The 26,375-nt window shown below is 48.0% G+C and overlaps 10 protein-coding genes across 10 annotated transcripts; 6 read left to right on the top strand and 4 right to left on the bottom strand.

Moving 5' to 3' along the window:
- Nucleotides 1–87: 87 nt before the first annotated feature.
- F4812DRAFT_470420 (uncharacterized protein) lies at nt 88–2,706 on the top strand (the record flags this gene model as incomplete). The annotated part of the gene is made up of 4 exons (XM_047938979.1): nt 88–279; nt 350–1,258; nt 1,332–1,606; nt 1,664–2,706. The coding sequence occupies 4 exons, from the start codon at nt 88–90 to the stop codon at nt 2,190–2,192; spliced, it is 1,905 nt and encodes a 634-aa protein (XP_047791808.1). The 3' UTR covers nt 2,193–2,706.
- Nucleotides 2,707–4,589: 1,883 nt separating this feature from the next.
- On the bottom strand, nt 4,590–6,240 carry F4812DRAFT_332115 (uncharacterized protein). Its single transcript, XM_047931570.1, has 3 exons — nt 6,227–6,240; nt 5,356–6,145; nt 4,590–5,114 (listed from the first exon to the last, which is right to left on the bottom strand). Exons 2-3 carry the CDS (start codon nt 5,946–5,948, stop codon nt 4,682–4,684), a joined length of 1,026 nt encoding a protein of 341 aa, XP_047791807.1. The 5' UTR covers nt 5,949–6,145; nt 6,227–6,240; the 3' UTR covers nt 4,590–4,681.
- Nucleotides 6,241–7,928: 1,688 nt separating this feature from the next.
- On the top strand, nt 7,929–9,697 carry F4812DRAFT_470418 (uncharacterized protein; the record flags this gene model as incomplete). Its single annotated transcript, XM_047938978.1, has 3 exons — nt 7,929–8,501; nt 8,646–9,000; nt 9,053–9,697. 3 exons carry the CDS (start codon nt 7,929–7,931, stop codon nt 9,097–9,099), a joined length of 975 nt encoding a protein of 324 aa, XP_047791806.1. The 3' UTR covers nt 9,100–9,697.
- Nucleotides 9,316–10,420, bottom strand: F4812DRAFT_423293 (uncharacterized protein). Its single transcript, XM_047933748.1, has 2 exons — nt 9,942–10,420; nt 9,316–9,845 (listed from the first exon to the last, which is right to left on the bottom strand). Exons 1-2 carry the CDS (start codon nt 10,160–10,162, stop codon nt 9,614–9,616), a joined length of 453 nt encoding a protein of 150 aa, XP_047791805.1. The 5' UTR covers nt 10,163–10,420; the 3' UTR covers nt 9,316–9,613.
- Nucleotides 10,421–11,263: 843 nt separating this feature from the next.
- Nucleotides 11,264–12,565, top strand: F4812DRAFT_470416 (superoxide dismutase; the record flags this gene model as incomplete). The annotated part of the gene is made up of 3 exons (XM_047938977.1): nt 11,264–11,311; nt 11,397–11,747; nt 11,841–12,565. 3 exons carry the CDS (start codon nt 11,264–11,266, stop codon nt 12,087–12,089), a joined length of 648 nt encoding a protein of 215 aa, XP_047791804.1. The 3' UTR covers nt 12,090–12,565.
- On the top strand, nt 12,564–15,051 carry F4812DRAFT_332080 (uncharacterized protein). Its single transcript, XM_047931569.1, has 4 exons — nt 12,564–12,927; nt 12,994–13,922; nt 13,983–14,595; nt 14,664–15,051. Exons 1-4 carry the CDS (start codon nt 12,705–12,707, stop codon nt 14,909–14,911), a joined length of 2,013 nt encoding a protein of 670 aa, XP_047791803.1. The 5' UTR covers nt 12,564–12,704; the 3' UTR covers nt 14,912–15,051.
- Nucleotides 14,928–16,034, bottom strand: F4812DRAFT_332073 (uncharacterized protein). The gene is made up of 2 exons (XM_047931568.1): nt 15,849–16,034; nt 14,928–15,682 (listed from the first exon to the last, which is right to left on the bottom strand). Exons 1-2 carry the CDS (start codon nt 15,937–15,939, stop codon nt 15,192–15,194), a joined length of 582 nt encoding a protein of 193 aa, XP_047791802.1. The 5' UTR covers nt 15,940–16,034; the 3' UTR covers nt 14,928–15,191.
- A 313-nt stretch (nt 16,035–16,347) lies between these two features.
- Nucleotides 16,348–19,424, top strand: F4812DRAFT_423286 (uncharacterized protein). The gene is made up of 2 exons (XM_047933747.1): nt 16,348–16,973; nt 17,049–19,424. Exons 1-2 carry the CDS (start codon nt 16,807–16,809, stop codon nt 18,973–18,975), a joined length of 2,094 nt encoding a protein of 697 aa, XP_047791801.1. The 5' UTR covers nt 16,348–16,806; the 3' UTR covers nt 18,976–19,424.
- Nucleotides 19,425–19,464: 40 nt separating this feature from the next.
- Nucleotides 19,465–21,022, bottom strand: F4812DRAFT_423281 (uncharacterized protein). The gene is made up of 3 exons (XM_047933746.1): nt 20,343–21,022; nt 20,223–20,259; nt 19,465–20,136 (listed from the first exon to the last, which is right to left on the bottom strand). Exons 1-3 carry the CDS (start codon nt 20,870–20,872, stop codon nt 19,750–19,752), a joined length of 954 nt encoding a protein of 317 aa, XP_047791800.1. The 5' UTR covers nt 20,873–21,022; the 3' UTR covers nt 19,465–19,749.
- An 836-nt stretch (nt 21,023–21,858) lies between these two features.
- F4812DRAFT_423278 (glycosyltransferase family 1 protein) lies at nt 21,859–26,181 on the top strand. Its single transcript, XM_047933745.1, has one exon. It carries the CDS (start codon nt 22,258–22,260, stop codon nt 25,507–25,509), a length of 3,252 nt encoding a protein of 1,083 aa, XP_047791799.1. The 5' UTR covers nt 21,859–22,257; the 3' UTR covers nt 25,510–26,181.
- The last annotated feature ends 194 nt before the right edge of the window (nt 26,182–26,375 follow it).

Genomic DNA, 26,375 nt, shown 5'->3' with positions numbered 1-26,375 from the left:
CTTCAGATAAACGCGACGGCCGGAGTCGCTAATTGTTGAGCACACTCTCTCTCTTTCAACTCATAATCGAATAAGAGCCTGCTTCCAATGGAGTCTTACGCGCACGCGCCCAGTGTAGCGCCCTCGATCTCGAATTCATCTCCAACCGCGTTATTAAATGGCCTTGGCTCGGAAATGCCTAATCACCCACCCCACTCAACGCCGGTATCCTCTGGCTCCGATGCTGTCGATTCACGGACATCGCCCCAGAACACTGTGCAGGCTGCTTGTCTCGCCTGTGTAAGTCTGGAGAATGTTACTTTTCATGATGAAGCTGTTGTACTAACTATGCGTCTTTTTGCTAAACTAGAGGGGAAAACATTTAAAATGTGATGGAAAGTATCCATGCTCGCGTTGTCAGACATCAGAAACTGAATGTATCTACGTGGCTTCTCGTCGCGGTTACAAGGGACCGAGAAAGAATGCGGTCCCAAATCCAAATAAGCGGCACGCAACCGACTCTCCGCCGTCCGCCGGTGGCGATCGCTGTCCGATGTTGTTAGGTGCGACCGTTTCAACCGCTGCGCCCCCGAGCTTAACGACCTTTAACTCGGGCTTGGTAATCCCCGAGTCGCCCGCAACGCCATTTGCGCCTCCTGGCATGAACGGCCTTCAATTATACAGAAATCCCTACCTCAACGGGACCAATGGTGCCCTGGTAGAAGCCAACTCGCGGCCGCTGACAGTCCCTGAGCGTTGCATTGACGCGTTTTACTACTTTTTCTATCCTGGCCACCCCTCCGTTCTGCCCAAGGAACACCTGCTCAAGATATCTAAAGACGGAAATCTTGATCATTTGCTCGCCGCGATGAGATGGGTCGGGTCGCTGTATATCGACGCCGGTCCTGCCCGTGCGACGTTCTTTGAAGAGGCTATGCGGCTGGTTTACGCTCCGAACGTGGCCAAGGATGGTTACCTAGTTCAAGCTATGGTCATCCTCCTAATCGGACTCGATGGCAACTGCCAACAGGAAAAGGCACGCGAAATCTTGTCCGACGTCGAGCGGATCGCCATTGAAATTGGCCTCTATACGAGAACCTATGCCACAGCGCACGGAGGCGGCGTTCCAAGGATGGAAGAGAGTTGGCGACGGACGTGGTGGGACTTATTCGTCGTGGACGGAATGGTTGCCGGAGTGCATCGTCACACGAATTTCCTCCTCTTCGATATCGTGGCTGATGTAGGCCTCCCGTGCGAAGAACATGAATACACATCAGGGGTAGGTTTCTATTCTGACGATCATTAACACATCCTATGAATTTAGTAGGCAGCTGACACATATATGTCAATAGAACATACCACGGCCAATGTATTTAGAAGATTTTGATGATCAAATATTCTCTGGGGAAGAGCGAGAATTTTCTTCATTCGCCTATCGCGTTGCATCCATAAGGAACCTTGGACGCATGATGCGACTCACCGGCTATCCGAGCGCCGAGAATGTCAACAAGATTGAGACATTACTTTCTAACTGGAGGATGCATCTGCCGCCGTCCAAGCAGCACAGTTTGAACAAGAACTGCCAGCCAGACGAGATGATGTTCCAAGCACATATGATTAACCATGCGTAAGTCATACTATATAACCTCGCGAACCATTTTTTCTAATACTGTGGTTTATACAGCTGCTCAATCATGTTGCACCAACCTCTCTCACAGTTAGATTCATCGCCCGCGCGCGAAGTAACAGCTTGCGCGCCGCATCGAGCTGTTCAGAGCGGTGACCATTTCAATATCCACACTAGGCATATTATTACGGCCTCGTGTGAGATCAGTAAGATGGTCACGTATAACATGCCGATCACAAGCCATACGCACTTCTTCACGTGTGTGCTGACGCTTTCCTCGATCGTCCATCTTAGCAAATGGGCCCTCGAGTATTTCATTCAGGACGAAGATGATCTTCGACAACAGATTCGACTGAACATCGGGGCTTTAAACAAGCTTAGTGGTGTTTGGAAAGCAGCCAGTACGGCGTCAAGCCAAGTCAGGGGCGTCGCGCAGGAGATCTATCGTGCTAAGAGGGCGCAGCAGAATAACCCTTCGTTCTGGGTCGGATTTACGCAGGAAGAAATCATCAGTACCATGGCAGCTGACGAGGGCATCATGACCGAGATCAACACTATGCTAACGAGCGCACCGAGCGCACCATGAGATGTTGAGGAAACGGCTGCTCTATCCAGTGTTCAGACGAAGTCGGGACGGTAAGGTGCCGTCTGTTTCAGCGAAAAGGATTCGGTCGACGAGTTACGCCTATCCGTGCCGTTCTCCGTCCAGACTGGGCACACATATATATAAGAAAAGATGTGGGTTTTCACATAATGGATAAGGTGGATAGGGAGAGTTGAGAAATGGGTAAAGTCCGTGGATTTTAGCAGCAGCTTGTAGGTTAAGGAAGAGACGCAACAGGCGGGCGAAACGGGAAAAAGAAAGCCAACCAAATATACCAAAAACAAGAACAAAAAGCTGGACGAATGAGGTCGATGGGTGACGATATGAAGGATATACATACCTAACCTAGATGTGCTTATAAATGGCCTCTCTTCTTGCCTGGAGGACTATTCGTCTTTGGGCACGTAAGCAATATTTAGCAGGAAGATTGGACACAGATGGGTAATGTTTATATTATATCTACTCGGGCTACGGTGTAATTTGGGTTTGGTTTCCTGTTGGTAATAGTAATAATAGATCCTTCCTGCTCCCACAGTCGCGTTGTCTTTGGTTCGTATTTCTAGCGCCTACCATGCCATGCCTAACATACATAACCTAAACCTGCCTGCCTACATGTAGGACAGGAGCTATATAGCGATAGGCTTAGCCGCACGATGGCGTCAGGGTCTGTCCGGCTAATAGGCTTCTACCTTGCTTACGAAAGCGGAGCAGGTCGCCGTCTGCTGGGGAAGGGGGCTGATTTTTACTTAGCGCAACATGTATGCAAACGGATAGAGTCGAGAAAAAGTCGGGTCAGGAGGGATAAGGGATTAGGTAGACTAGTAACGCATATAAGATCGACGCAGCGATGGTGGGCAGAATTACGCGAACAGGGCGGCGAACTAAACACTAACACTAACATTAAGGAGGTAGGTAGGAGGTAGGCTAGACACGACAAACAATAAGGCTAATAAGAGGTAGACATGTACTACGTAATATAAAGGCTGACCCGATAGGATGGGTGGGGGGACATCATAATAATGTAGGAGGTAGCGGGCGTCTTACATATGAGCCAGGCAGGCGTCTAAGTCCTAGGAGCTAATGGATCCCGTTCAAAAGACTTGTTGTAACATGTTAAGTGTCATTGGAACTACCAAGGCATTTAGGTATATAGCATCGCCGATACCTACCTAGGCTTTACAATCTAGACCTATGACAATTAACTATCCCCCCTTTTTTTAAGCTTTTTAGAAGTTGCTCCTATGGATCCTTTAACATTTGAACCCCGCGCTGCCCCGTTGTTGACTTGGCTTGTCGACTTGACATGGCATAGCTTCCCCCATCTTCACGGCCTAAATATCGTGGCCGATGGATTCCCCGGGGTAGGGAGGTGGAAACTTATTAAGACGGCGACATAGTGGGGTCTTGGGTCTTATAAGGTTGCTGAGATGCCCGTCCCAATTACATTCTTCCTTGGATAGCCGTCCACTGCCCGTCAATAGGTATCGGCCATCTGAAAGGTCCCCGGGTAACTTACATATTATAACGTATAACGAACGTGCTGTGCTTCAATGAATGCCGTGAAGCCCGAAACTAATTAATTAATTGCTAATACCTAATGTCGCCGAGAGTGGTCTCGCCTCGTATTAATCTACGGGTTACTTATCCACATTTATATAAGTTCGGCGTCTTTTCCTGTAGTTATATCATGATCTAATACCTAGCCCAATCTCGCCGTTGCTACCGAGTTCCCTCCTATTGTAAAATCAATCAATGTATACGATTTTCACGACTCTCGCTCGGTCGCCAGCCAACGTGACAGCTAAGGTCGCCGAGCTCACCGACTTTTTTCCCTTCGCTGTCTCTTAGGTAGTGTATCGCCTAAGCCATGTCTTACCTTACGTGTATGCCTCATACGCACAGAAGGATCCAATACAACTAGGACGCTGGGTGTATTATGTTCACCTTGGTAATTGCCAAGCAACAGAAGACTGCTAAATCAATATGTTTCAGAACATCGCCGAGAATTAGCATCGAATGGTGATTGAGTCGCCGTTTAGCCGTTGAACTAGATGAGTTCCGAGGAGAGTTTTTATTATTATTTTAGCTTCACTACCTCTACTCACTATTTCGTGTATAGCGTAAGTACTGTAAATAGTGTTTTAGTAGGTACCTACCTCTTAAGGTATCAAGGGGTATCTTCTTCGAGGCTCTCAGCCACCCACGGCTCTACCAGCCAGTCGCCCATCTTATCTTATCCCGAGTCTAGCATCTATGGACAAATAGAGACAGGTATGTTAGGCATGTAACAAGTGCTGTATCCCGCCAGACGCCTCGCTTAAATCCGAAAAAAGGCGAAAACACGCACTCTCTCTCAAATGACCTCCATCTAACCATCATCTCTCCTTTTTTTCTTTTTCCTATCCGATAATAGCCGTAGAAGTAACTGCCTACCTAGGTAGGTAGGTTACTCATATTCTCCCGTAATCCCCTCACGACGAAGCGAGGTCCATGTCCTGCAGCTGCGCAAAATACCAGTTGGGGCTGAAATTGGGCTCGCCGAGCCCGCTCTTGAGCCAGCACTCGGTGGTGCCCTCGGAGTTGCCCCAGCCGACGCCCACGCACCCCGGGCGGTCGCCGCACGCGTCCACGCACTGCGCCATGCTCGCCTTGTACATGTGCGCGAGGTCCGTGGCCCCGCCCGCCGAGTTGTAGTCCCGCCCGCACTGCACGTTAAACGGCTTCGAGCTGCCGCGCGACACGTACACCGTGTTGTTGTTCTGCGGGCAGATTATCGGGCCCGGGGTGAGGGTTCCGGTAAAGCTGGGGGTGGGAGATGCTTTGGTGGTGGATGAGGAGGACCGGGTTGTTGATGTTGGGGTCGTGGTTGTTGGTTGTATGGCTGCTGGTGGGGAGGAGTTGGCGCTGTGTAAAAACGGTTTGTTAGTTCGGTGGGTTGATCAGAGAGAAGTAGGTAGGTACATATAAATCTCATCTTCTCTTGTACCCTTTGACTTAGGTATGAATGATATCTATCGACCCATAGCATGAGGTCACTCCGATTCTCAATATCCGCGTGGAGGTATGCCAAGACTCTTAAAGTAACCAGCTAAGAATAGCTTCAAGTAAGAAAAAGGAACCGGAAAGTTGAAAAAAAAAAACGTACGTTGAATTCTCAGCCACGGAGACGGCCACAGAACTAGTTCTCCTCGTCCCCAAACCGACACCCAGACCGGCCGCAATAGCAACGACCAGCAGAAACAGTCCGATCGCCACGACGATAAAAAACGTGTTCCGCTTGATACCCCACACCCTCTGGTCTTCCTTCCGGGGCCGAGGCGGCATCGTTGGGGAATAGCCCCTCGGCGTCCGGTAGTCGAGCGTATTTTCGGACCATTCGCCCAGGGGTGTTTTGGCCATCGGCGGGGGCGACGCGAGAGGTTGCTGGTTCGAGACCCACGTCTGAGCGCGGGTGACGCCGTCTTGATGATGGTGATGGTGGTGATGGTAGTATACCGTTGCTGATGCCGCTTGAGGAGAGGTTGTTGGCGATGAGACTTGAGATGGGGTGTGCGTTATGTGGTATGGCTGCTGTTGTTGCTGCTGCTGGTGTTCAGTATAGGCTGTTTGCTGGCCGTACCCGTACCCGTACCCGTACCCATACCCATCATTATTATTATTATGCTCATATGTGTTGTTGCGTGCATCGTAACCCCCTTGTTGCTGTGACTCTTCCGCCGGGCCCAATTGATATGACATTTCTCGTGCGTAGGTATACCCAGTACTCTATCTTTCTTGAGCTTTCATTTCATAACTGAGTACCTACCTAAAGTAATTCGCTGCGAGCGGGGAGAAGATCTTCGAGATTATTAATGAGAAAAGCAAGAAGTGTAGTACACAGAAGTAAGACAGGTGGTGGCGAGCTGAGACGCATATTATTCCTTCTCGAAGAATATCTACCTTATACATAAGCTAACAGGATATGATACTGTCGCCGCCCCCAGCTTTGCTGACCGCATGCGTATTGTACGACTTACGGAGTTTCTGGGATAGTGGGAGGTCGCCCATTCGAGAGCGGCCGTAAACGAACAAGTTCTATACGGTTTATTGGCATCTCAAGAGCTTAGGAGTCGCCGAGTTGACTGCAGTGGTATAATATCAATTCAAATTCGATATATTGAAGTGTTAGAAAGTCTACCTACGATTTCACATTGCCATCAAAGCAACACTGTGTTCAGTTGCATATGCACCCAACCCCCTTGCTACATGAAAATTTGGGGAGGGTAGTACGGCGGTGCGGCACTGCGGCTCGTGAAGTTACAACGCTTCGCAGCTAATGTTTTTTTTTTTTTCGTGGCGTCATCACGAACTATGGGGGAAATATGATTCCATAAGTAAGAGAATCCCCAACCTAACCTAACCAGAGAAGAATTGAATCTACATGGGGAGCTCTACGAGGAGCTTGTCCGAGCCAATCAACCCCATTTCGCAATTGTTAGTCCACAACGGGCTCGCGAACGAATCCATTTGGACCATCGCGCCAAGACAAATCCCGAGTATATTTTAGCTCCAAGGAACACGCCTTACCCGTGCCACTACTATGTACAGCCGGCACAGCTGAACATCGTGGGACCCAGTCGGTCAGCCTACCGCTAGACAAAAACGGAATCCTGGCCGTGGGGTGGAAAATTACGAGGGATCCCTGGGATAAAATGCCCTCTTCCACCAATCAGAGCCGTTGATGAGCCACGGCAAATCCGATTTTATCGTGCAATCGCATAAGCTATTAGTTACCTATTTCAGAGTTCTAAGTTAAGTAACCATGAGGGCCTTGGGATTATACAGCCCTAGAATCCAAAATCCCCGATGAGCGTAAGGCTCTTGTTATAGCCTCGTGCTTACTTCGTAGTTCCAAGTATTTACAGAGAGTAAAGAATCAACGAATTTAATTTTCATTCTTATTTGGTACATTAACCCGGGTGGTTGTCATGAGCATTAGTACCTACCCAGGTATATACTCTCGTTTATGATGATGGCCGTCAACAATTTTATACATTCCATCACTTCACCCACGTCTTATTTGGATATCGAATATGAGCTAGAGGGAAAATGAAAATTACACTACCTACCTAGGACCTAGGTAGAGGTACCTAGGTAGGTAATATGAGGATAGGATGGACTATGGCGGCGCGATGGAAGACAAAAAAGCACATTGAATATGTGATAGAGGCGTGCGTAGGTACTTGTGAACCGCCCTCAGCTATGAAGCGTTATCTCATAGGTACATGAAAAACTCTTGGCGACACTTCCCCAAACCTAATATGCAATCATAATTAATATGGCTGGATATTTTTAGCTGTAGAAAAGAGGCATATTTACCTGATAGGTGAAGGCTACATTGGTTCCGGCCTGAGTGGCTTTCTGGCGTAGCAGCTGGACGGGTTGAATCTTAACGTCATCCTGGGCAGCAGTTATCAACCAAGAAGGATAAACAAGTACACTGCCTCAGTTAAAAGAACGGTTTGTTCATGTCAACACATCCCGACCTACATGCTGCTTAGCGAGTATAGGTACCCTGACCTGTTTCGACTATAGAAGCTTGCAGGTTTTGTAATTATTTCTCCAGAATAAGCCTTGTCAGGTAGCACGGAAAATCCTAAGGAGACGAAAAGCCCTAACTTGGAGCGTACGGGCTGAAGCAATTCGAGTGACCATACTCATCTCGTTACAAGTGGGCCAATGGCCGATATCTCGTTGCAACGGCGGGCGCCGACTAAGCCGATCCCCAAAATATCTTGGCTCATGTTTCTAGAGATGTATGGAGCAAGGATGCATTACGAGGAGATCCTCGAGCAGGCGAACATATGTATCCGGTCTCAATTGGTCTACTCATCGACCAGTTCCAGAATCGAAGGGCAGTCCACTCAGCAAGAACCCGGGTTTTCTGCTGAGCGCAATATAAACAACGCACCTGGGTTTCCTTATCCTAGAGCCTTTCTAGATGCCCTCCGAGGATATAATTTGCCATATCCCGAACATGTACAACAGAATATTATCCAGGTACCGGTTGGTGCACGCATGCCCGATAATCACGATATCAGAGGGCCCTTGGTCAGTACAACTGACGAATTAGGAGCAGGCCTCTCCACTAACTGTTTTGGCATGACATTTAATTCAACCGTCGTGTCAGAGTATCACCTGCAACCGATCTATCTAGTGATAGGGATATTTCCTAGGGGCCATGTCAATCCGCAAGAGAAAGTGGTGTACGTGCAAGATCCGAAGGAATTCCTCTCGCAGCTTCGTTGGGGTGTATTTTATTTGCGTGGGTGGACTCGAAGCCTGTTCTCTTTGCGACATGTGAGACAGTTTCGGTTGTATAAAGTAGGTAGGCTCCTTTTTTTTTATACTGCCAATTCAAATATGAGTCGTACAAGTTCTAACATAACATTATAGTGTGATTTAGAAAAAGGAACCCACGAATCCGTAGACCTGGATAGAGACGGGGTTGCGGATTTAGTACTACTCCTTGACGCGTATACGCATTGGAACAACTCCGACATCACCGCACTTATCTGGGCAGATTGGATCCATCAAGTGCTCAATAATAGTTCCCACGATATACGTAAAGGCTCGTACTCACTCGAGCTTGTTCTGGGCTGGTCAGCGAAGAGAATCTCAATTGTCGTCATGTTACCAGTGCTGTTGAGCTTAGCCGTCGGTATCTGGCTGAACTCATCGAATTGGTATGACTTGGATACTGTACAGACCGCTTGGGGAACTGCGTCATATATTGCGACGGCAGGAGGCCGTAAGTTATCATTTCATATGCAATATCGTTTCAGAAAACTGATATTTACTAGTAACCGCCGCTCTGTTGGGTATTCTAAGCAGTATTGCAGATAGATAGTTGTCTTTAAAGAAAATTCCATCTTGGCTCCAGCAACGATTTCCAGTTTAACCGGGAAAAGGGAATCATCGAGGCCAGGTTAGGTACCTAGGTAGCCAGTCAAAATTGTTAACATGGAGGGAAGATTTATTCTGTTATATATTAGTGGTGTTTAATTGTTCTCCACTACTATTTTGGACGTAGTTCAATAGGCGTTTCGTGATGACAGGATATCGGATATTTTTCTTCTATGCTAGCATCCTTTACTGTCATTCGAATCAATCATCCTTATTATCAGGTTATGCCCGTGATGGATGTCGTATACAGAGTGAGTGTCAGGGATGGTATGAAGTCTATTATAGAGATCTAGTAACGTCTAGCCTTCTCACCTCCCTTGAGGGAGCCGGCTACCCTATATCCCTGACACTTGTATGGTAGTTAGTATAAAAGCGTAAACCCGTCTATTTCCATATGTTTAACTCCTGTAGCCCTTTAACTCCGACCATTACTCATACAGTTACACCCCTAGAATGGCTCAATTGTATCCTATTATTCCCTCCGCGATGGGGTCTACAGCGCCTTGCAACCATAGAGTAACCCTTCTGCCGATAATTCCATCGCCTCCCACCTCGATATTCATGGGATGAGTTAGAGGTACTTCTATCGAACGCCCTTGGTCGCTTTGCAATGTCGAGTCGGTTCGTGCCATGTTGAACTTATGGAGGAAAGGACTCATGATGGCAGATCTCGTCAGGTCACCAGTCTCACTATGAAAGTTCTGTTAGTATTGTCCCTCCATAATAATGCTTCCTTGTTGATGGGTACCTAGGTAGGTTTCAAAGGGGGAACATGGAGATACTTACTGAATACCAACGATATATGAATCTAAATCGACCAGACTACTGTTGGTATTCTCTTCGTCTGGTATAAATGTAGCATGAGTGGCAATAGAACCACCATTCCCGCAATCGTGAAATGTGAGCTGACCCGCCATTACTGGAGCCATAAATCGGGTGCTTCTCAACGGAAGACTGAGTACGGCAAGGGCACCGCCTCGAGACTGTCGAGCATGATTGCCACACATCGTTCAGATTAATTCTTAGGGGTTAGTCTTTAAAGAAAGAAGTAAGGAGTTCCTTGGCTTTAATTTATAATGGCAACAATATGATAATAGACATAAGATGTTGATAGTGTCTGCTACAAAAGAAAAGCTGATTGAAATATGATAATTTATAAGACGTTCAGGGGTCTAACGACTGAATCTATTTTGAGGAACACAATGAATTGAATATAGATAGATGACTTGTGTGTATTATAAGTAAATATATTTTGCTTGATAACGATTCAGGAGTGAGGACATGAGCAAGGACACGAGCAAGGACCTGTTTTAACCTGTTTTCTGTTCTCTCGGCCCTCAAGGTTCCATGATGTAGCACACACCAACAATGCGAAAACCACAATAGGCGCTACGCTAATATTATCGATCATTTCCATTCCAAAATATTCCCTGTCATGTAACTCTACAGGTAAATGTAAGTATATTAGGTACCCACATAAAGGGGAAAGCGAGGGAGTTGAGGTTGTTACAGATTTTACACGTAAGGTGAGCAAGTTTGCGCTCTTTGAGGCCGTTTCGTGGCCCACTTCCGGGAAACTGTCGCACAAACACAAAGTTTAGTTAGTACATATGAGGTAACCAATCATCGTCGGCCGTTGCTACCCTTATTATAACTGCTAGGTGAACGTACCTTCTAGAGTCAGATTCTGAGGTAAAGAAGACGTAAGAAGATGAGAGCGCGGGGAAAGAGGACCTTGATGGTCATCTCGCAGTTGCTGTCCCTTTTGTGCTTGTCATCATTACCTTACCTTAGATGCCTTAGGTACCTACCTACCTCCTAAGGTAGAGCATAGGTCTAGGTAGTCACCACCAAAAGAGCTTTCCATCTTCCATCCTCGAGCACATTACCTTTAATTTGCCCTACCTTGTCCGTCATTCTCACTCCTACATGCTTATACCTCTTATCAACCCATCCCAAAACTAATTACTCTGCATCACGGGCGAAGATATCAATACCTACCTAGCCTACCAAGGTATCTACATCGCCTAGACTGACCATATCGCAACACTTGCATCTATCTCCGTCAACTCTTCCTCTAGCGGATATCCACCAGCGCACGTCTCAAAATGGCCGCAAAGACATACTCGCTCCCCCCTCTTCCGTACGCGTACGATGTAAGTCTCACTAGAAGTCGTAGCCAGTGTATCTTGCTCCTCCAGGTAAACAGGATGTTTTATATTGATCAGAACATGTCTCTAGGCTTTGCAGCCCGCCATCTCCAAGCAGATCATGGAGCTGCACCACACTAAGCACCACCAGACCTATATCACGAGCCTGAACAAGGCTCTTGAGTTATATGCCAAGGCCCAGGCGGAGAGTAGACTGCAGGATGCTGCGGCCCAGTTGCCAGCTATCCGTTTCAACGGCGGCGGCCACATCAATCATTCGTTGTTCTGGGAAGGTCTAGCTCCTTCTTCTTCTGGCGACTCGAGGATTGATGCTGTTGCTCCTAAGCTCGAGGCTGCTATCAAGCGTACTTGGGGTACCTTCGCCAAGTTCCAGGAGGTCTTCGGTGCAGCTCTGCTAGGCATCCAAGGGAGCGGCTGGGGTGTAAGTGATTTCTCCAATTATCCCACCCTTACCCTTATTGCTTGACGACGTCATTTCATCAAAGACACTCGCTAATTTTGCACGACGACACAGTGGCTCGTCAAGGAAGCTGTCACCGATCAGCTTCGCATCGTGACTCTCGCAAACCAGGAGGCGGTTGTCGTAGGTGACACTCCCCTCGTCGGCGTAGACATGTGGGAGCACGCCTACTATCTCCAATACCTCAACGGAAAAGCTGCTTACGTTGACAACATCTGGAAGGTGATCAACTGGAAGACTGCCGAGGCGCGATACACTGGAAGTAGGGATGACGCCTTCAAAGCTTTGAAGGCTAACATGTAAAGGTGAATAACTCTCTAGTTGACGGGTATGTGGTAGATGATTGCCATATACATATTATTGGCTAATGAATCGAGAAACGTACCAACCACATCACATCCATCGTATCGCATCTAACTGCGTAACGACGCCAAAATACTGTGCGAATATACATCGTTTTAACAAATGCATTCAAGCACCTAGACTTCTACTTTACTCATTAGCGTACCTATATGGAAGTTATCTTTAACTAAAAATTTAAGGATACCTGCCTTAGGTATACATCATGCCTCTGCGGTTTTATATATGGCGTAAATCTATTACGATAGAGAAAAGTCACCTTAAATAAGGGGGAAAGTACATATGTACCTCCTAACCTAGAATCTAGAAAGTGCGCATCACAGTACAATACCTCCTAGGGTAGGTACAATACGATGTACCTCAGGTAGTCCCTACTGCCGTGTAACGTTAGATCGCCTTTAGTGGCGCCCCACGTAAAAGGTAGCTACCTGCACCTAAGAACCCCACCAGTCTTTAATCCACTATCAGTATGTCTATTAAAAAACTTACCGGGGATCTTTCGTCGCGTTCTTGACGTCTTCACGCGTTAAGCTAGATTCGAGCGCGAATTCCACCATCATGCCACCGAATACACTCCAGCCAAGTTCTTCCCCTCTTTCTTCACCCGATTCCTACGCGACAGCAACCGAGACTCCACGGAAGCAATTGGGCGTTACGGCAACAGAAATCGGCAGTCCTACCGCCAACGGTGGAGATGCAACAGACAAATCCTACAGCAAGGCTAACCAGCTACCGCCGGAACTCAAGCAGCACTGCCAAATCTATTTAGAGGAGAATTTATGTATGCCCTATTTCCTTGGTCGGATTAACGGCAGATAGTTTCAACTAACCACAATCTGCTTCTTAGATCTAATCACTCTGAATCTTCTCAATAGTCTATTGTCATCCAGTCGCGGAGGTCCAAACGATCCTTATTACTGTCCCCCGCCGAGTCAACTATCGCTACTCGCTACCGCCGTCGTGCACCCGAAATTCACAACTAGACCGAGAGAAGAAGGCTGGTCCGAGGTATCTGCCGAGTCGCTCGTCTACTTGCGAAATATTCTCTCCTGCTTAGGACCTATCAATGGTCGGTTTAAGGAAGCTTTCCGTTTCATTAGCACCCCGCGAAGTGGAACACCGGATTCATATTCTGACGATCAAGGTTACGGCGGTGACGATGATTCTGCAGAGGGTACCTATGCGCATATGCGACGTCGGCATCACCAAGATGGTCTGTGGCGGCGAGCACAGGACTTCTTCCATGTGGTCGGCTGGGCATTTAATTGCAGTGTCCTCTATCCGAACCGTTGGCGATACTGGAGACATTGGCTCGAATTCATGATGGACCTGCTGGAGCAAGATCTTATAGAGCGCCATAGACTGGATGTCGAAAGTGGCGAGGCGGACTGTCCTCTGCTCCGGGATTCAATTCTGGCGGGTTACATTGCTGAGCGTTCTGGACGGTCTGCGGGAGGGCTTAAATCTATTATGGATGCAATATTTGCTGATGGCAGTGTCGCAGCGAGTTCTCGATTTCAGGAAATCTGGCAAAAGGAACACAAGGAAGCTCCCAAGGATACCGCCAAAAAGAGGAAGCGCGAAACAGTGAACATCGAAAAGGGTAACTTTGGAGGCTGGTTGGACGACGAATCGGTCTACTCTTCTCAGACATCTGAACCGCCGACCCCGCAAAAGCGAAGAACAATCTCAGGCGGCTTAGGAGATCCGGATTTCCAAGCGTTGGAGCCTGCCTACGTAGAATCAATCCCTCTTCGACAACGTCTGTTCTCCTTGGTATGTATTTCTTCAGCGTTATTGGTATATGATGAAAACCTAGGCTAATAACAGAAACAGTTGTCACATCTCTGCCACTACCTCCCAGGGCCTCCAATCGACCTCTCTGAGCTTTATCAGAGGTTTGAGACTACAGTCAAATCCCTTCCTCTACCAATCTTTACCGCGTTTGTAAATAATCGAACATCGGTTCTCAAACTAGAGTCGCAAATATCAACGCTACAAGGTATCATATTACTCTTAATGCCTTCATCAGCCATTTCACCAGCCAAAGTTGACCGCACCTGGCAAGACGCTGATGGCATTACTACCGAAATCATGGAACGATGTTTTCTTCCTTATCCTGCGAACACCATCGCAGTCGAAGACAACGCGAAAGTGTCCATATTGCTTGAAAACTTGCTTCAGATCCTATGGTGTGAAGGTGATGGAAAACTGAGCGAAGGCCTTAGGACAGCTGTTGAGAAAGGAATTGCCGCGAGGGAGGCAAAGATTAAAAGGAAAAAAACATCGGTGAGGGGTCGAATGAATATGGAGGATCCAGATGTGGAGGCGCGCCTGGTTTTAGAAATGTCAGGGGAGCGGTTACGGGCATTACTTGAACTAATCGAAATGGAGGGCAACGAAGACGATGTCAAAGTAGTTGAGGCGATGGACGAAGATGAAGACGAAGGTATGTACATGATATCAGAAAACGACCTTTCCATACCTTGTCGACGAGTACTGATCAACCCTATCTAGGTGATATTGACGCAACTTTCATGACGGCCGCGGATGTAATGGAAAAAGATGAAGATGGGGACAAGGACGACGACGAGAAGCTATGTTGTCTTTGCAGGAGCAAGGAGTCCGGCGATATGATCGCCTGTGGCAACCAAGACTGCTCGTACGGATGGTTTCACTGGAAATGCGTGGGTATCAAATCAAAACCGAGAGGTAAATGGGTTTGTCCCGAGTGCGCACGGCCCAAGCGCGGAAAAAGAAGGTAGTCTTTGGTTTCAGGGTTTCCGATGAAACTGAAGAGGGTAGGTATGATTAAGGGTAGCCGTATTTACACAGAGATGGGTGGAAAGAATTAGTGTTTTATTTCATTTTAATCTTAGGCGGCTCTAATGATGGCATCGGTGTCTGTTAATGTAACATGGGAACCCATAGCTGCCGTCTGGTTACGCTATTTACATGATAACGTTATTATGATATACAAAGATAATGTTGCTTGCGCAAGCAGCATTATAGAGCTACATCGTCCGGGTTTTCTGCACACCTCTCTCACTGTTTCTTCACCGGCATCGGATTCCATGCTTCCGGTTGCCAAGTTTCACTAGGACCGCTGCTTCGTGCGCGTTTCCAGGGATCGTCCTTTTGCTGGGTGACTTCCTCGCGTTCGTTCCGCGTAGGAGACTCGCGGGCCGCACGCTCTTGGGGCTGCGTGCGACCGGTGTTGAGCGGAGGGATCGGTTGGCCCCTCTCGTGGCCCGGCATGTCGATCAGGCTGGGCTTAGCCTCCCAGCGCGCATCGGCTTCAGCAGCAAGAGCTTTAATACGCTCCTGACGAGCGATATCGCCGACCTGCTCGTCCAGGGTTGGCGGCTGGTCCCGCATGTAGCGTAGCCACTGGTGCCATGCAGGCGGTACCTTGACCTCGCTGTAGTGGGTAGAGCGCGGATACTGGACGATGCGCCGGAGCCGGGATTCCGGCGCGGAGGGATCGCCGCGGACTAAGCGGAATTCCCAATATGTGTTGCCTTGAAGATCGAGTCCTAATGAGAGGGAAAAGAAAAAAAGGGAAAGAACGTAAGTTAATCATTCTTGAAAATAAATAAATGAATGAATAAATAAATAAACATGTAAATTTTTTTTTTTTTTTTGTTTTTTATATTAAAAAGAAAGGCTACTTGGGTGAGCTGATAGGATATAGGAGCTTACCGACGAGAAACCGTTTCCTCCACGGTAGACGGAGAGCTTTCCACTGATACCAGGCCTTTCGTATAGGACCTATTTGCTTTATGGTCGACATTGGAATAGGTATATTTACATAGCTGACCAGAAAACCCGGTAGAGGTAGGTAACGATATTTTTAATATCTTGTAGAGGTTTGTGTTTTAATGACCAGGAGCTATGAGATTGGAAGCTACCCAAGCTATCGACGCGACAAGGTTTATTTAATTATCGATAACATGTAGTTCAGGTCGAACGTCGACGTCAGAATTATTGAAGATACGATAAGATAAGCATCTTGCACCGCCACATGGGTATACCCACATATCGCAGAATATTGCAGCACATACGTACACAATGTAAGTAATATCCAATCGATTTATGCCGATGGGAAACGTCATCCCTGTCGCGCAGCCTACATATGTACCTATTTCCCAATTATGCAATGGGGGTAGTGGGGGCTTGCAAACCTGCTGCCTTCATATTCCTCATTAAGATGGCGCAACTGTCTTCTCAACTTCTTACATGTACCTAATCTTAATAGACGCCTGGCCGCTCAAGTTGAAACTATTCAAAAGTTCAACGCGTCGTCAATTCTCATAATTTATACCGTTTTTAACCACTATCCCTTACCTGTTGCAGCTTCATCTTGTCACTCCTTCTTCAGCCCGCATGCCAATCACGTCGCTGGTGACGTCTCATCTCATCTCTCATCTCATCTCGCGCATCCTCCATTCCCAGTAACAATTCTCCGAACTGCGTGAAATCACTATAGCCAACACAGCACTACATCCTTCCATACCTCATATAAATTACTTATTGTGTCAATAATTATTTCGCACATTTAATGACTAGTTTATCTAATCAAATTGATCACCGATACTTATTTGTTAAAACCCAGCAACCACTGCGCATCGGATCCACGCGTCTAGAGTTGTGAGATACCATGGCATCAGTAACGTCCTTGGATAAGGACTTGCGAAAGTTGCGCCTCGAAAAGTACACACCCGCCGCTGCGAACGAGGCCCGGTCGTGGATTGAGAGCGTGTTAGGTACCACACTTCCATCCAACGATCTTCTCGACGGGCTGAAGGATGGCGTTGCCCTATGCAAGTATGTTGAAGCATACCTCTTACCCCAATCCTACTATGTCTCCCTGGTTTGACTAACGATTTCTCTTGATTCAAGACTTGTCAATCTCGCCATTGGCCCTCCCGGCGTTAAATTCAAACAATCCTCTATGCCCTTTATGCAGATGGAGAACATCTCCCATTTCCTTCGTGCCTGCCAGTCGCCACCCCTGAACTTACAAGATCACGACGTATTTCTCACGGTCGACTTATACGAGCGCAAAGACCCTGCCCAAGTCCTCCAATGTCTAGGCGCTTTCTCTCGTGCCGCGCATGCTATTAATCCCTCCGCATTTCCCTCCCCTATCGGACCGAAGGCAAAAGTCTCTACCACCATGAGCCCGCAAAGTACTGGTCCGACAACACCGCGCAACAGAGGACTGTCTAATGCCAGTAACAATTCGTCCAACTATGGCTCACGGTCGGGTATAACTCCTTCAAAAACTGGCGACTCGGGTTTGGGACGTTGGAGTCCTACCAAGAGTCCAACCTCAGCGAGCGAACGTGTATCGTCACCGTCCGTATCTAGTTGGAGCAAGAGAGACCTGGAAGGAGTTACAAGCCCCGCGTGGAATATTGCGCAATACGGTTATTTGGGCGGTGCGAGCCAAGGCAATCTAGGTATATCCTTCGGGGGGCGGCGGCAGATCACGAGCGCCAGTCCCCACGTCCTGACTTTGGCCGATAAGGAGCGCAAGCGCAAAGAGCAGGAAGCTGAGGCCGAACGACAAAGGTTACAAGCGGAAGAGGAGGAGCGTATTCGTAAGGCCAAGTTAGAAGCCGAAGAGGAACGGGCACGGCTGGAAGAGGAGAGCAGATGGGAGGAGGAAACGAGGCGACTGCGCGCGGAGGAAAAGCGTAAGGCAGAAGAAGAGAAGCGTCGATGGGAGGAAGAGGAACGCCAGTGGAAAATAACAGAGGAAAAGCGAAGGAGGGAGGAAGAGGAAGCAGAAGCGAGGTTAGCCGAAGAACGCCGTCGTGCGAAAGCACAAAACGACACCCGATTACAAGGTCAATTCCTGAGCCAATACCAAGCCGAAAACGGTATCGCGCCGCAAAGGAGTGGCGAAGGTAGATATAGCGATCGCATAAAACAATTGGAGCAAGAACTAGAATTAGCAAGGAAAAGGGAGATGGAGTATGAGGAAGAGCGACAGAGGCGGTTGCCCAACCGAGCGCGGTCTCGCAGTCGGCCTAAAAAGGCAGAATCTAGACCACCAAGTCGCCAAGACTCCTGGCGACCGAAAGACGAGCGCGAGTTCCTTAGTACACAATGGAACCGACGCCAACAAGAACAGCGAGAGCGAGAGCAACAACAGCAAGAACAACAGAACGATATTGCTCCCCCGCCTCCGCCGCGTCCACTTCCCGTTCCTGGATTGGTCCCACAGGTAAAGACCAATCGTACAGGAGAACAACCACCGCCTGTTCCCGTTAAGCCCCAAAGAACTGGAGAGGGTAGGCCCCTACCCATTCCGGACCGGCTCAATAACCATGTAATTGGTGGTTCGAGCCCAAATCCAACGTCACGACCTCTCCCCGTTCCATCCCCAAATTTCAACGGTAATCGTACGGATCGCTTCCTCTCCTCCAACCTGGCACCTGCTCCTGCTCCTCCTCAGCAAACATATTCCCGCGAGCTCGAGGCTACTGCAGAACGTGATGCTGAGGACAGGCGACGAGCCGATTCGCAAGCTAAGACGAAGGCTGGCGGTTGGGCTAGCAAATCCCTACTAGAGCGAGAGATGGAGATGGAACGGCAAAGACAGCGCGAATGGGAAGAAGCGCAGCGAGAGACGGCCAAGGCGGTCAGAGCAGGCGATGGTGTAGATGGTATTGGCGGTGGGGTTGGTGGACGGTGGGACGTCAGCCAGTGGAGCGGATATACTGGCGGCGACAGCCAAAATAAGGGGTCCGCAGGCATCGGGGCTGGGAGGAGACAAATTGTCGGACCTAGGCCATTACCAAGCAGGCCCGGATCATAAACTGTTTTTTTCTTCCCTATGAGGAATTAGTTGTTCTCTCTGTTCTCTAACGATATACTTGACTTGAGATGATTCAAGGAATAGAGAACAGGTAACGGCATTATGCAAATGTGTTCTACCTATTATCCAGGGGTGAACGTTTTATTGGCCGAAATCGGCGCGCTGTTGGCTTCTTTTATAGCAACGCCTACGATGGAGAAGGAGAAGTGGTTAACCAAGATTTAAGCTGTACATAAGCTAGATTTCATTCGAAGCGGAAGATAAAGGGGCTTCATATTTGCGGTATAAGTGATCCCCTGTTTTTTTTTAAATCAGATTTTATTCTATTAAGTATAAGCTGAGTTGCGGTTGTGACGAATGGGTGCTGCCCATCAGTAAATGGCGCGTTTATGTATCATAGAAAACCGTTAGAATACGACTTCTCAACTTGAATTCTCTTCGCATTACGCGTCCTAATATTGCGCGACATGTCGTTCATATTCTATACTACCTCCTATTACATACGAGTTACCTATGTACTAGTTGACCCTGTTTCCTCCCTTTTTTATAATACTGTATACTGACAAACTTATCAGAGTCGAAAAGAACGGCTCTTGTTACATGATTTCGGTTACAGTGAGACTATGTGTTAGGATACATAAAATAGGTACATTGCTTCCCACATCATTACCCACTAGGTACCTACCTACTTGGTTATAAACTCAGCGTCGGGAAGTCAAGGCGCATGATGCGAGTCTCATCCCCTCGGACGAATAAATATTATCTTTTCCCCTACTATAACCGAACTACCGATTGCGCGTCTGTCGTAGATCTTATATCGCTATCGTCCATGGAACTTTTGAGCCAGCAGTAATTAAGATCCGTCCCCTGCGGTCCTACGTCGTACCATATAGCGCCTGTACAACGCGTGTTCTTGGCGCATAGCGACACGCACTCCGGCATCGATGAGGCCTTGAGGTTTTCGATATCGCGGCCCTGGTGCGCTACGTCGCACTCGATTCGGAACTTCGCCCCTGTGCCTGGGTCTGTGTATATGCTTCCGTCCGCGCCGAGACAGCTGCGCGCTGCTGCGCTTGGAGTAGCTGTGGGCTTGCCGCTCGTACTCGATGACGAGGAGGGAGTAGTTGGGGGAGTGGTCGTAGGATTTGAGGGGCCTGTGGTCTTGGTTGAGTTAGTAGCGGACGATAGTAGTAAGCCTACCATAACACTGAAGTCTAGAGGATAATACAAGCAAGACTGCTGCTTACTTGATTTTCGCCTACGGCGGGTGATGGTGTAGCCGACCTATCGATTCGGAGTTTTTGTTAGCGGGCTTTTCACGTCGACGATGGAGATATTTGGGAGGTGCTTAGAAGATATCCGCTTACGAAGCCTTAATAGATTGGTTTCTTTGGGTCACTCCTACTGCCGCGCCGACGGCCGCTCCCACAAACGCTACTACAAACATGGAGATCAAGAGTAACCAGAATACTCTCTTTCGAAACCCGAGGATAGTCTGTGGTTTAGAGGTGGTGGTGGCAGCATTCTCGTTCGCTTCCGCATTCCAACCGTCATGTTTGTCCTTAGTATAATCATCCAGGGCGTTTATAGTCTGGGGCTCATGGAAGACCTCCTTTCCCGGCGGGACGGTTCGAGGATCGGGCGAGCCGATTTCGATTCCTTCCGCGGGCGGATGAAGTTCTGGTGCTAAGGCTCCGTTGTCAAGGATCTTGCTCCCACCACCCCTGAGCACGAATCTCTTCTTAGCATCGTCATATTCTGGAGCTGGCGAGTCCTCTCCGGCCCGGCCGAGACGGCCTCCCTCGGCGCAGTCCCAACAAACAGGCGCGCCCCTCCCGTCCGAATTGTGCGGGCAGACGACGTTGGAGTCGAACTCCGGAGCCGTATTGTGAGCCATGTTCCGTCCCGTCAGCGTGGTCGTACTGCGTCTACGTCTACGTCTCGTCTTGTCTACTAACGAGGAAACGCCAAGCTACGGGCGCGCGCGACGTGGGAATGGATACGTATACCACCAGAAGCAGAACCCCGAACTTCGAGGCGAAACGCAGTAAAAACTACATACAGAAGGTTCCCAAACGCTGCGGAAGGAAATCGGAGGGAAAAGGGGAAAATAAAAAGAAGAAGAAGAAAAAAAACTAAAAATAACCGCCCTCCTCCCCATTGGAGATTAATCGAACGAAGAACCAGGTATTCTTTTGTCCATGCAGTTTACTACCTACTACCTCCTATGTAAAACCATCACGGGACGCTACTGACGGATGGGGGTGCCATTCGATGCTACGCTCGAGGTTCCATTGGGGGCTGAGGATTTCAGCTCAACGCACGAGAACGCTTCGTATAACATGCAAGCTAACCTTAGGTAGGTACCAAGAGATGTTGAGAGGAAATGTGAACTTGGTATTTGCGCAAACGCCATACCGAACTGTTGTAGATATCTTGGAATATAATCGGTAATGTAGGTTGGGAGCATAATAAACTACCAGGTACCTACCTAATATACCTAGCTCGAGACTTCATTTATATGTCCGTCATGGCAGCATTTAAGATGAACTAATATATGAAAAATCGAATAAAAAGAACATTGAAGTAGCTAACTACATTTAATTGGCCCGTTAATATATGGCAAGATCTGGTTGAGCTTTCCATTCCGGGGAATTTTGCCCGAGCTACGGATCCGTAGACGCTATTCCGTAACCAGTACTAGTACGACGTGCAGGGATCTAATCTATGAGGATCTATCCAATCAGCCAATCTATAAGCGGAGTCTGCCCTGACATGTGGCGTCAGTAGTGTCAGTTAGCTTCCACTTCGGTGATGTCAGAGCCTTAAATAATTGCCCATAAGAGGTACATATGTCTTCTATTTCACCAACCAAAATCACATGTATCATTTCTTTCTATTTCATGACTTTTAAGCTACTACATAGTATAATCAACCTTTCTATATTATCCACCTAAGCATCATTCAGATATGCTCTGGTTAAATATCATTAACCATGCATTTGATAATATCGCAAACCTTTCGAGGGACAATGCCTCATGATTTAACTCCGTGTCCGCACCTGCAAAATTGCAGACCGCGACCTTGAATAACCCTATCTAAGGCTTGGCCGAAGCCAATGATGACTCGGTCTCGACGTCACCGTTAATTATTTGCCTAGGTCGGTCTCAACAGACATGAGATTCTAACTTAAGCCGCTGCTGTATTCGTAGTCTCGTCTACAATAATCCCATATGAAGAATATGAAGCATCAGCTTCGTTTCTCAATAAACTAATCTAATAATGCCCCCAGTCGAATTAGATAAGCCTCCAATGGCACCGATAAATGCCGAGACATCTGAACAAGATCAAGTTCATGAATGCGAAATACCTACTTCGCGTAAAAGAGCCTTATCAGACGGAGTACCAGATCAGTTTAAAAGTTCCCTGCCCACTGAAGGTCGCAAGTCTAGGTCAGAACCCATGAAAAGGCCACCTCCCAAGTTATCGCAGTCTTCATCCAACCTCCAACGAAACCAAAGTTCGACTTCTATATTTCCGGCCTCCCCTCTTATGAGACGAACAGGAACAAATGTTTCTATACTTGATATGGCATTGCGACGTGGTTACGACGCGAAAAATGACGAGGATACATCAGACTCATCATCGTCTGAAGATGAAGATGGCGAAATCACTGCCGAGGCACGTGAAGATGGCTCCCCAGGAAAGCCAAAGCGGAGAACATCCTATGATAGATCCTGGTGCTTTCGAGTAGTAAATGATTTATATCGAACGAAGGGCAAAGTATCCAAGAAAGATGGTCGGCTGAACATCACAGTGAATGACATTACTAATACCGGATACCTTGCAAAGGCGATTGGTACTGCTGTGAAGAAAGTTGCGCCTAAGAGAGCGGAAGAAGGGGAAACTGGCAAACGGCTAGCCTCCTCACGGTCACCATCACCTGCCACGACAGCACCAGAAAAGTTGACCGTACCCAAACTGAACATAGTAATCATGGTTATTGGCTCTAGAGGCGATGCTCAACCGTTCTTGAAGATAGGAAAGGTACTAAAAGAGGAATATGGTCATCGAGTACGTATCGCTACTCATCCAGCCTTTCGCGACTTTGTCGAAAAAGATTCGGGTTTGGAATTCTTCTCTGTCGGGGGCGATCCTTCAGAACTGATGGCCTTTATGGTTAAAAATCCCGGTATGATTCCGACCCTCGAAACAGTGAAAGCCGGCGATATTGGACGGAGACGTGCCGCGATGGCGGAAATGTTTGATGGATTTTGGAGAGCTTGTATTAATGCGACCGACAACGAAAAAGACACGCACGATGTCAATATGACGGAAGAAAAGGATCCATTTATCGCAGACGCCATCATTGCAAATCCACCTAGTTTCGCGCACATGCATTGCGCTGAAGCTCTAGGTATTCCCCTGCATCTCATGTTTACTTTTCCCTATACACCTACGCAAGCTTTCCCTCACCCGTTGGCTATTGTCAAGAAATCCAACGTGGACCCAGGGTATACTAATTTCATTTCTTATGCCCTTGTTGAAATGATGGTCTGGCAGGGACTGGGAGATCTAGTCAATAATTTCAGAATTAAGACCTTGGGGCTTGATCCGGTATCTACCCTATGGGCCCCTGGAGCGACGTACCGTCTTCATGTGCCCTTTACATATTTATGGAGTCCAGGACTGGTGCAGAAGCCTGAGGATTGGGGTGAGGAAATCGACGTCTCTGGGTTTGTCTTCCTCGATCTTGCATCTTCCTTCAAGCCACCAAACGACCTTCTAAAGTTCCTTGAAAATGGCGAGACGCCGGTCTACATAGGCTTTGGATCGATTGTAGTCGATGATGTCGAACGCTTCACGGAGATGATTTTCGAAGCTGTAGAGCTGGCTGGAGTTCGAGCTGTGGTATCGAAAGGCTGGGGTGGTTTGGGACTGGTTGATGTTCCTGATAATATTTACATGCTGGATGACATTCCGCACGATTGGCTTTTCCCAAGGGTTCGGGCCTGTGTCATTCACGGTGGTTCCGGAACCACTGCCATCGCACTCAAATGCGGCAAGCCCACTATGGTTGTGCCTTTCTTTGGGGATCAGCACTTTTGGGGTTCAATGGTCAGCAATGCAGGTGCTGGACCGATACCAATCCCATACAAGAGGTTGAATGCCGCTGCATTAGCAGGAGGAATCAAATTCTGCCTCACTGACGAGGCCCTTAAAGTAGCAGAGAAGATATCTAAAGACATCGAACTAGAAGGAAAAGGCGCACAGAATGCGGTTAAGGCCTTTCATCAAAATTTAACACTATGCGGAGAGAATACCATGCGATGTTCAATTCTGGATGAGCGCGTGGCAGTTTGGAGTGTTAAGAAAACGAGTATCAAGCTTAGCGCTCTGGCAGCCTACATCGGTGTTAGCCGGGGATTAATATCTTGGCAGAGACTACGTCTACTTCGACATAAGGAATGGAACGACTTTGAGGGACCTGGCGAACCTGTTACGGGAGTTGTCGGTTCTCTGGTTGGGACAGTTGGTGACGTGTTTAAGGGGGTAGGGAGCGTTCCACACAGGCTGGCGAAAACATCGCATAATAGAGCCGAACGGAGGAAAAGGAAGGAGAAAAGGCGACAGCATAAGCAAGCTACGCTAGCCAAAAATTCAAACGGATTCCCGTTCCCAAAGCAAACAGAAGAGGCTTCGGATTCTAATATGAATAGAAACGACCGTCTTCAACGCGATTCGAGTTATGCGACTACACCCGCATCAGCCCCGCTTGAGCCTTCCCAGGAAGAGTACCTGAACGAAATAGAGGAGGGAATAGGTAAAACTGGCCGAGCCTTAGCGCATGCACCTGTCGATCTTTCGCTTGCGCTCGCGCAGGGCTTTCATAACGCTCCTCGTCTGTATGGTGACGAAACGGTCAGACATCCAATTCGGGTCACGGGAATCCGGTCAGGACTCAAAGCTGCAGGGTATGAGTTTGTATACGGTATCTACGATGGTTTTACTGGGCTTGTGCGATTGCCGATACGCGGAGCTAGAGAAGATGGAGTCAAGGGTGCCCTGGCGGGTGTCGGCATGGGATTAACGGGATTCATACTGAAAAACATATCGGCAGTATTCGGCCCAATAGGCTACACCCTCAAAGGTATTTCCAAACAGATGGACCACGGAAAGCAGCCTCTGAAACATCTCCGGCGCGCGCGTATAATTCAAGCGCAGCGAGAGCTCTCCGTCCTGACCGAAGCCGAGCACAAGGCGGCAACTGATAAGGTTTTCAGAGGCTGGCAGGTTATGCATCAGTTAGCCGATATTATCATATGCGAGAGGGAGAAACGACGATTTATACCACGCTTTACCAGGAAAAGAAAGAACGCGAAGAAGGTCAAGTCGCTGGGAAAATACGGCAGAGTCCCCGCGTGGGAGAGCGTTACGGCTGTGGAGGAAGCTATCGAGGCTATTGGGCGAGGAGAGAATATTGATGTCGTTCTTAGGAAGCACAGTAGAACCTCTGCATGTAAAGAGGGCTGAATAAGAACTGGCTTTGCGGTTGTCGCAATGTTGCCGATAATGGGGCGAGAGACTGGAGGCACCAACTAATCAAACATAACAACCGACGTAAGCTAATTAATATACCGATTTTGGATTAAGGAAGATATCTCTATTATCTGTACGATCATGTGCTGGCACTGGCGATACTGGTTAGCAGAAAACCTGAGAGTGCACGATTTCATGAATACAAACACTAGCAATATCGGATAATTTTCTCATTCACGACGGGTAAATTCGACTCTATTCTCAACTTAAAACTACGATGAGTATTTTCTCTCTCTCTCGAGTAGTTGAAAGTCTAGCATGAAAAGGGGATATCACCGAAGGTCATCTCCTACGTTGGGCTAGGTGAAGTATCATTGCGGTTATGTGTTAACGGCATCACATCACCTCCTTACTACAACTCATCTACCTACAGAGCGAAAATTAACAACCCCAGCGCTATCTGGTAGAGCTAGTTATAGGATCATATGCGACTGAACACGGGCACCATGGAACTGGCGATAGCTGAAAAATGCATGCATGTGCATGCATATGTGTAAGACTGAGGACCGGGCCCTTAAGATAATCCCCACCCAATGAGAGGCGCAAGATATAGATCGCGGGAATACCGCGGGTGTCTTGTCTAATAGGACGAGCGAAAAAAGAACAAAAAAAAAAGGAAGAGGAGTGGTAGATTCTGCGATCGGATGATACTTAATGATAGGTAGCCTCTTTCTCAAACGTACTCGGCGTGAAGCAATTCCCCTTAAGCGTGAAAAAGTACGATGCAAAGCTAGTTGATCATAGCCATATCGCGATAATCCGATCAAGGTCGCTTTCCCAAATAGGGAATGAGTCATGCC

This window comes from Daldinia caldariorum, assembly GCF_022478825.1.
Source record: "Daldinia caldariorum strain CBS 122874 unplaced genomic scaffold F4812scaffold_5, whole genome shotgun sequence".
Classification (NCBI taxonomy): domain Eukaryota; kingdom Fungi; phylum Ascomycota; class Sordariomycetes; order Xylariales; family Hypoxylaceae; genus Daldinia; species Daldinia caldariorum.
Note: the sequence above shows the minus strand (reverse complement) of the source record. Positions and strands in the feature narration are given on the sequence as shown.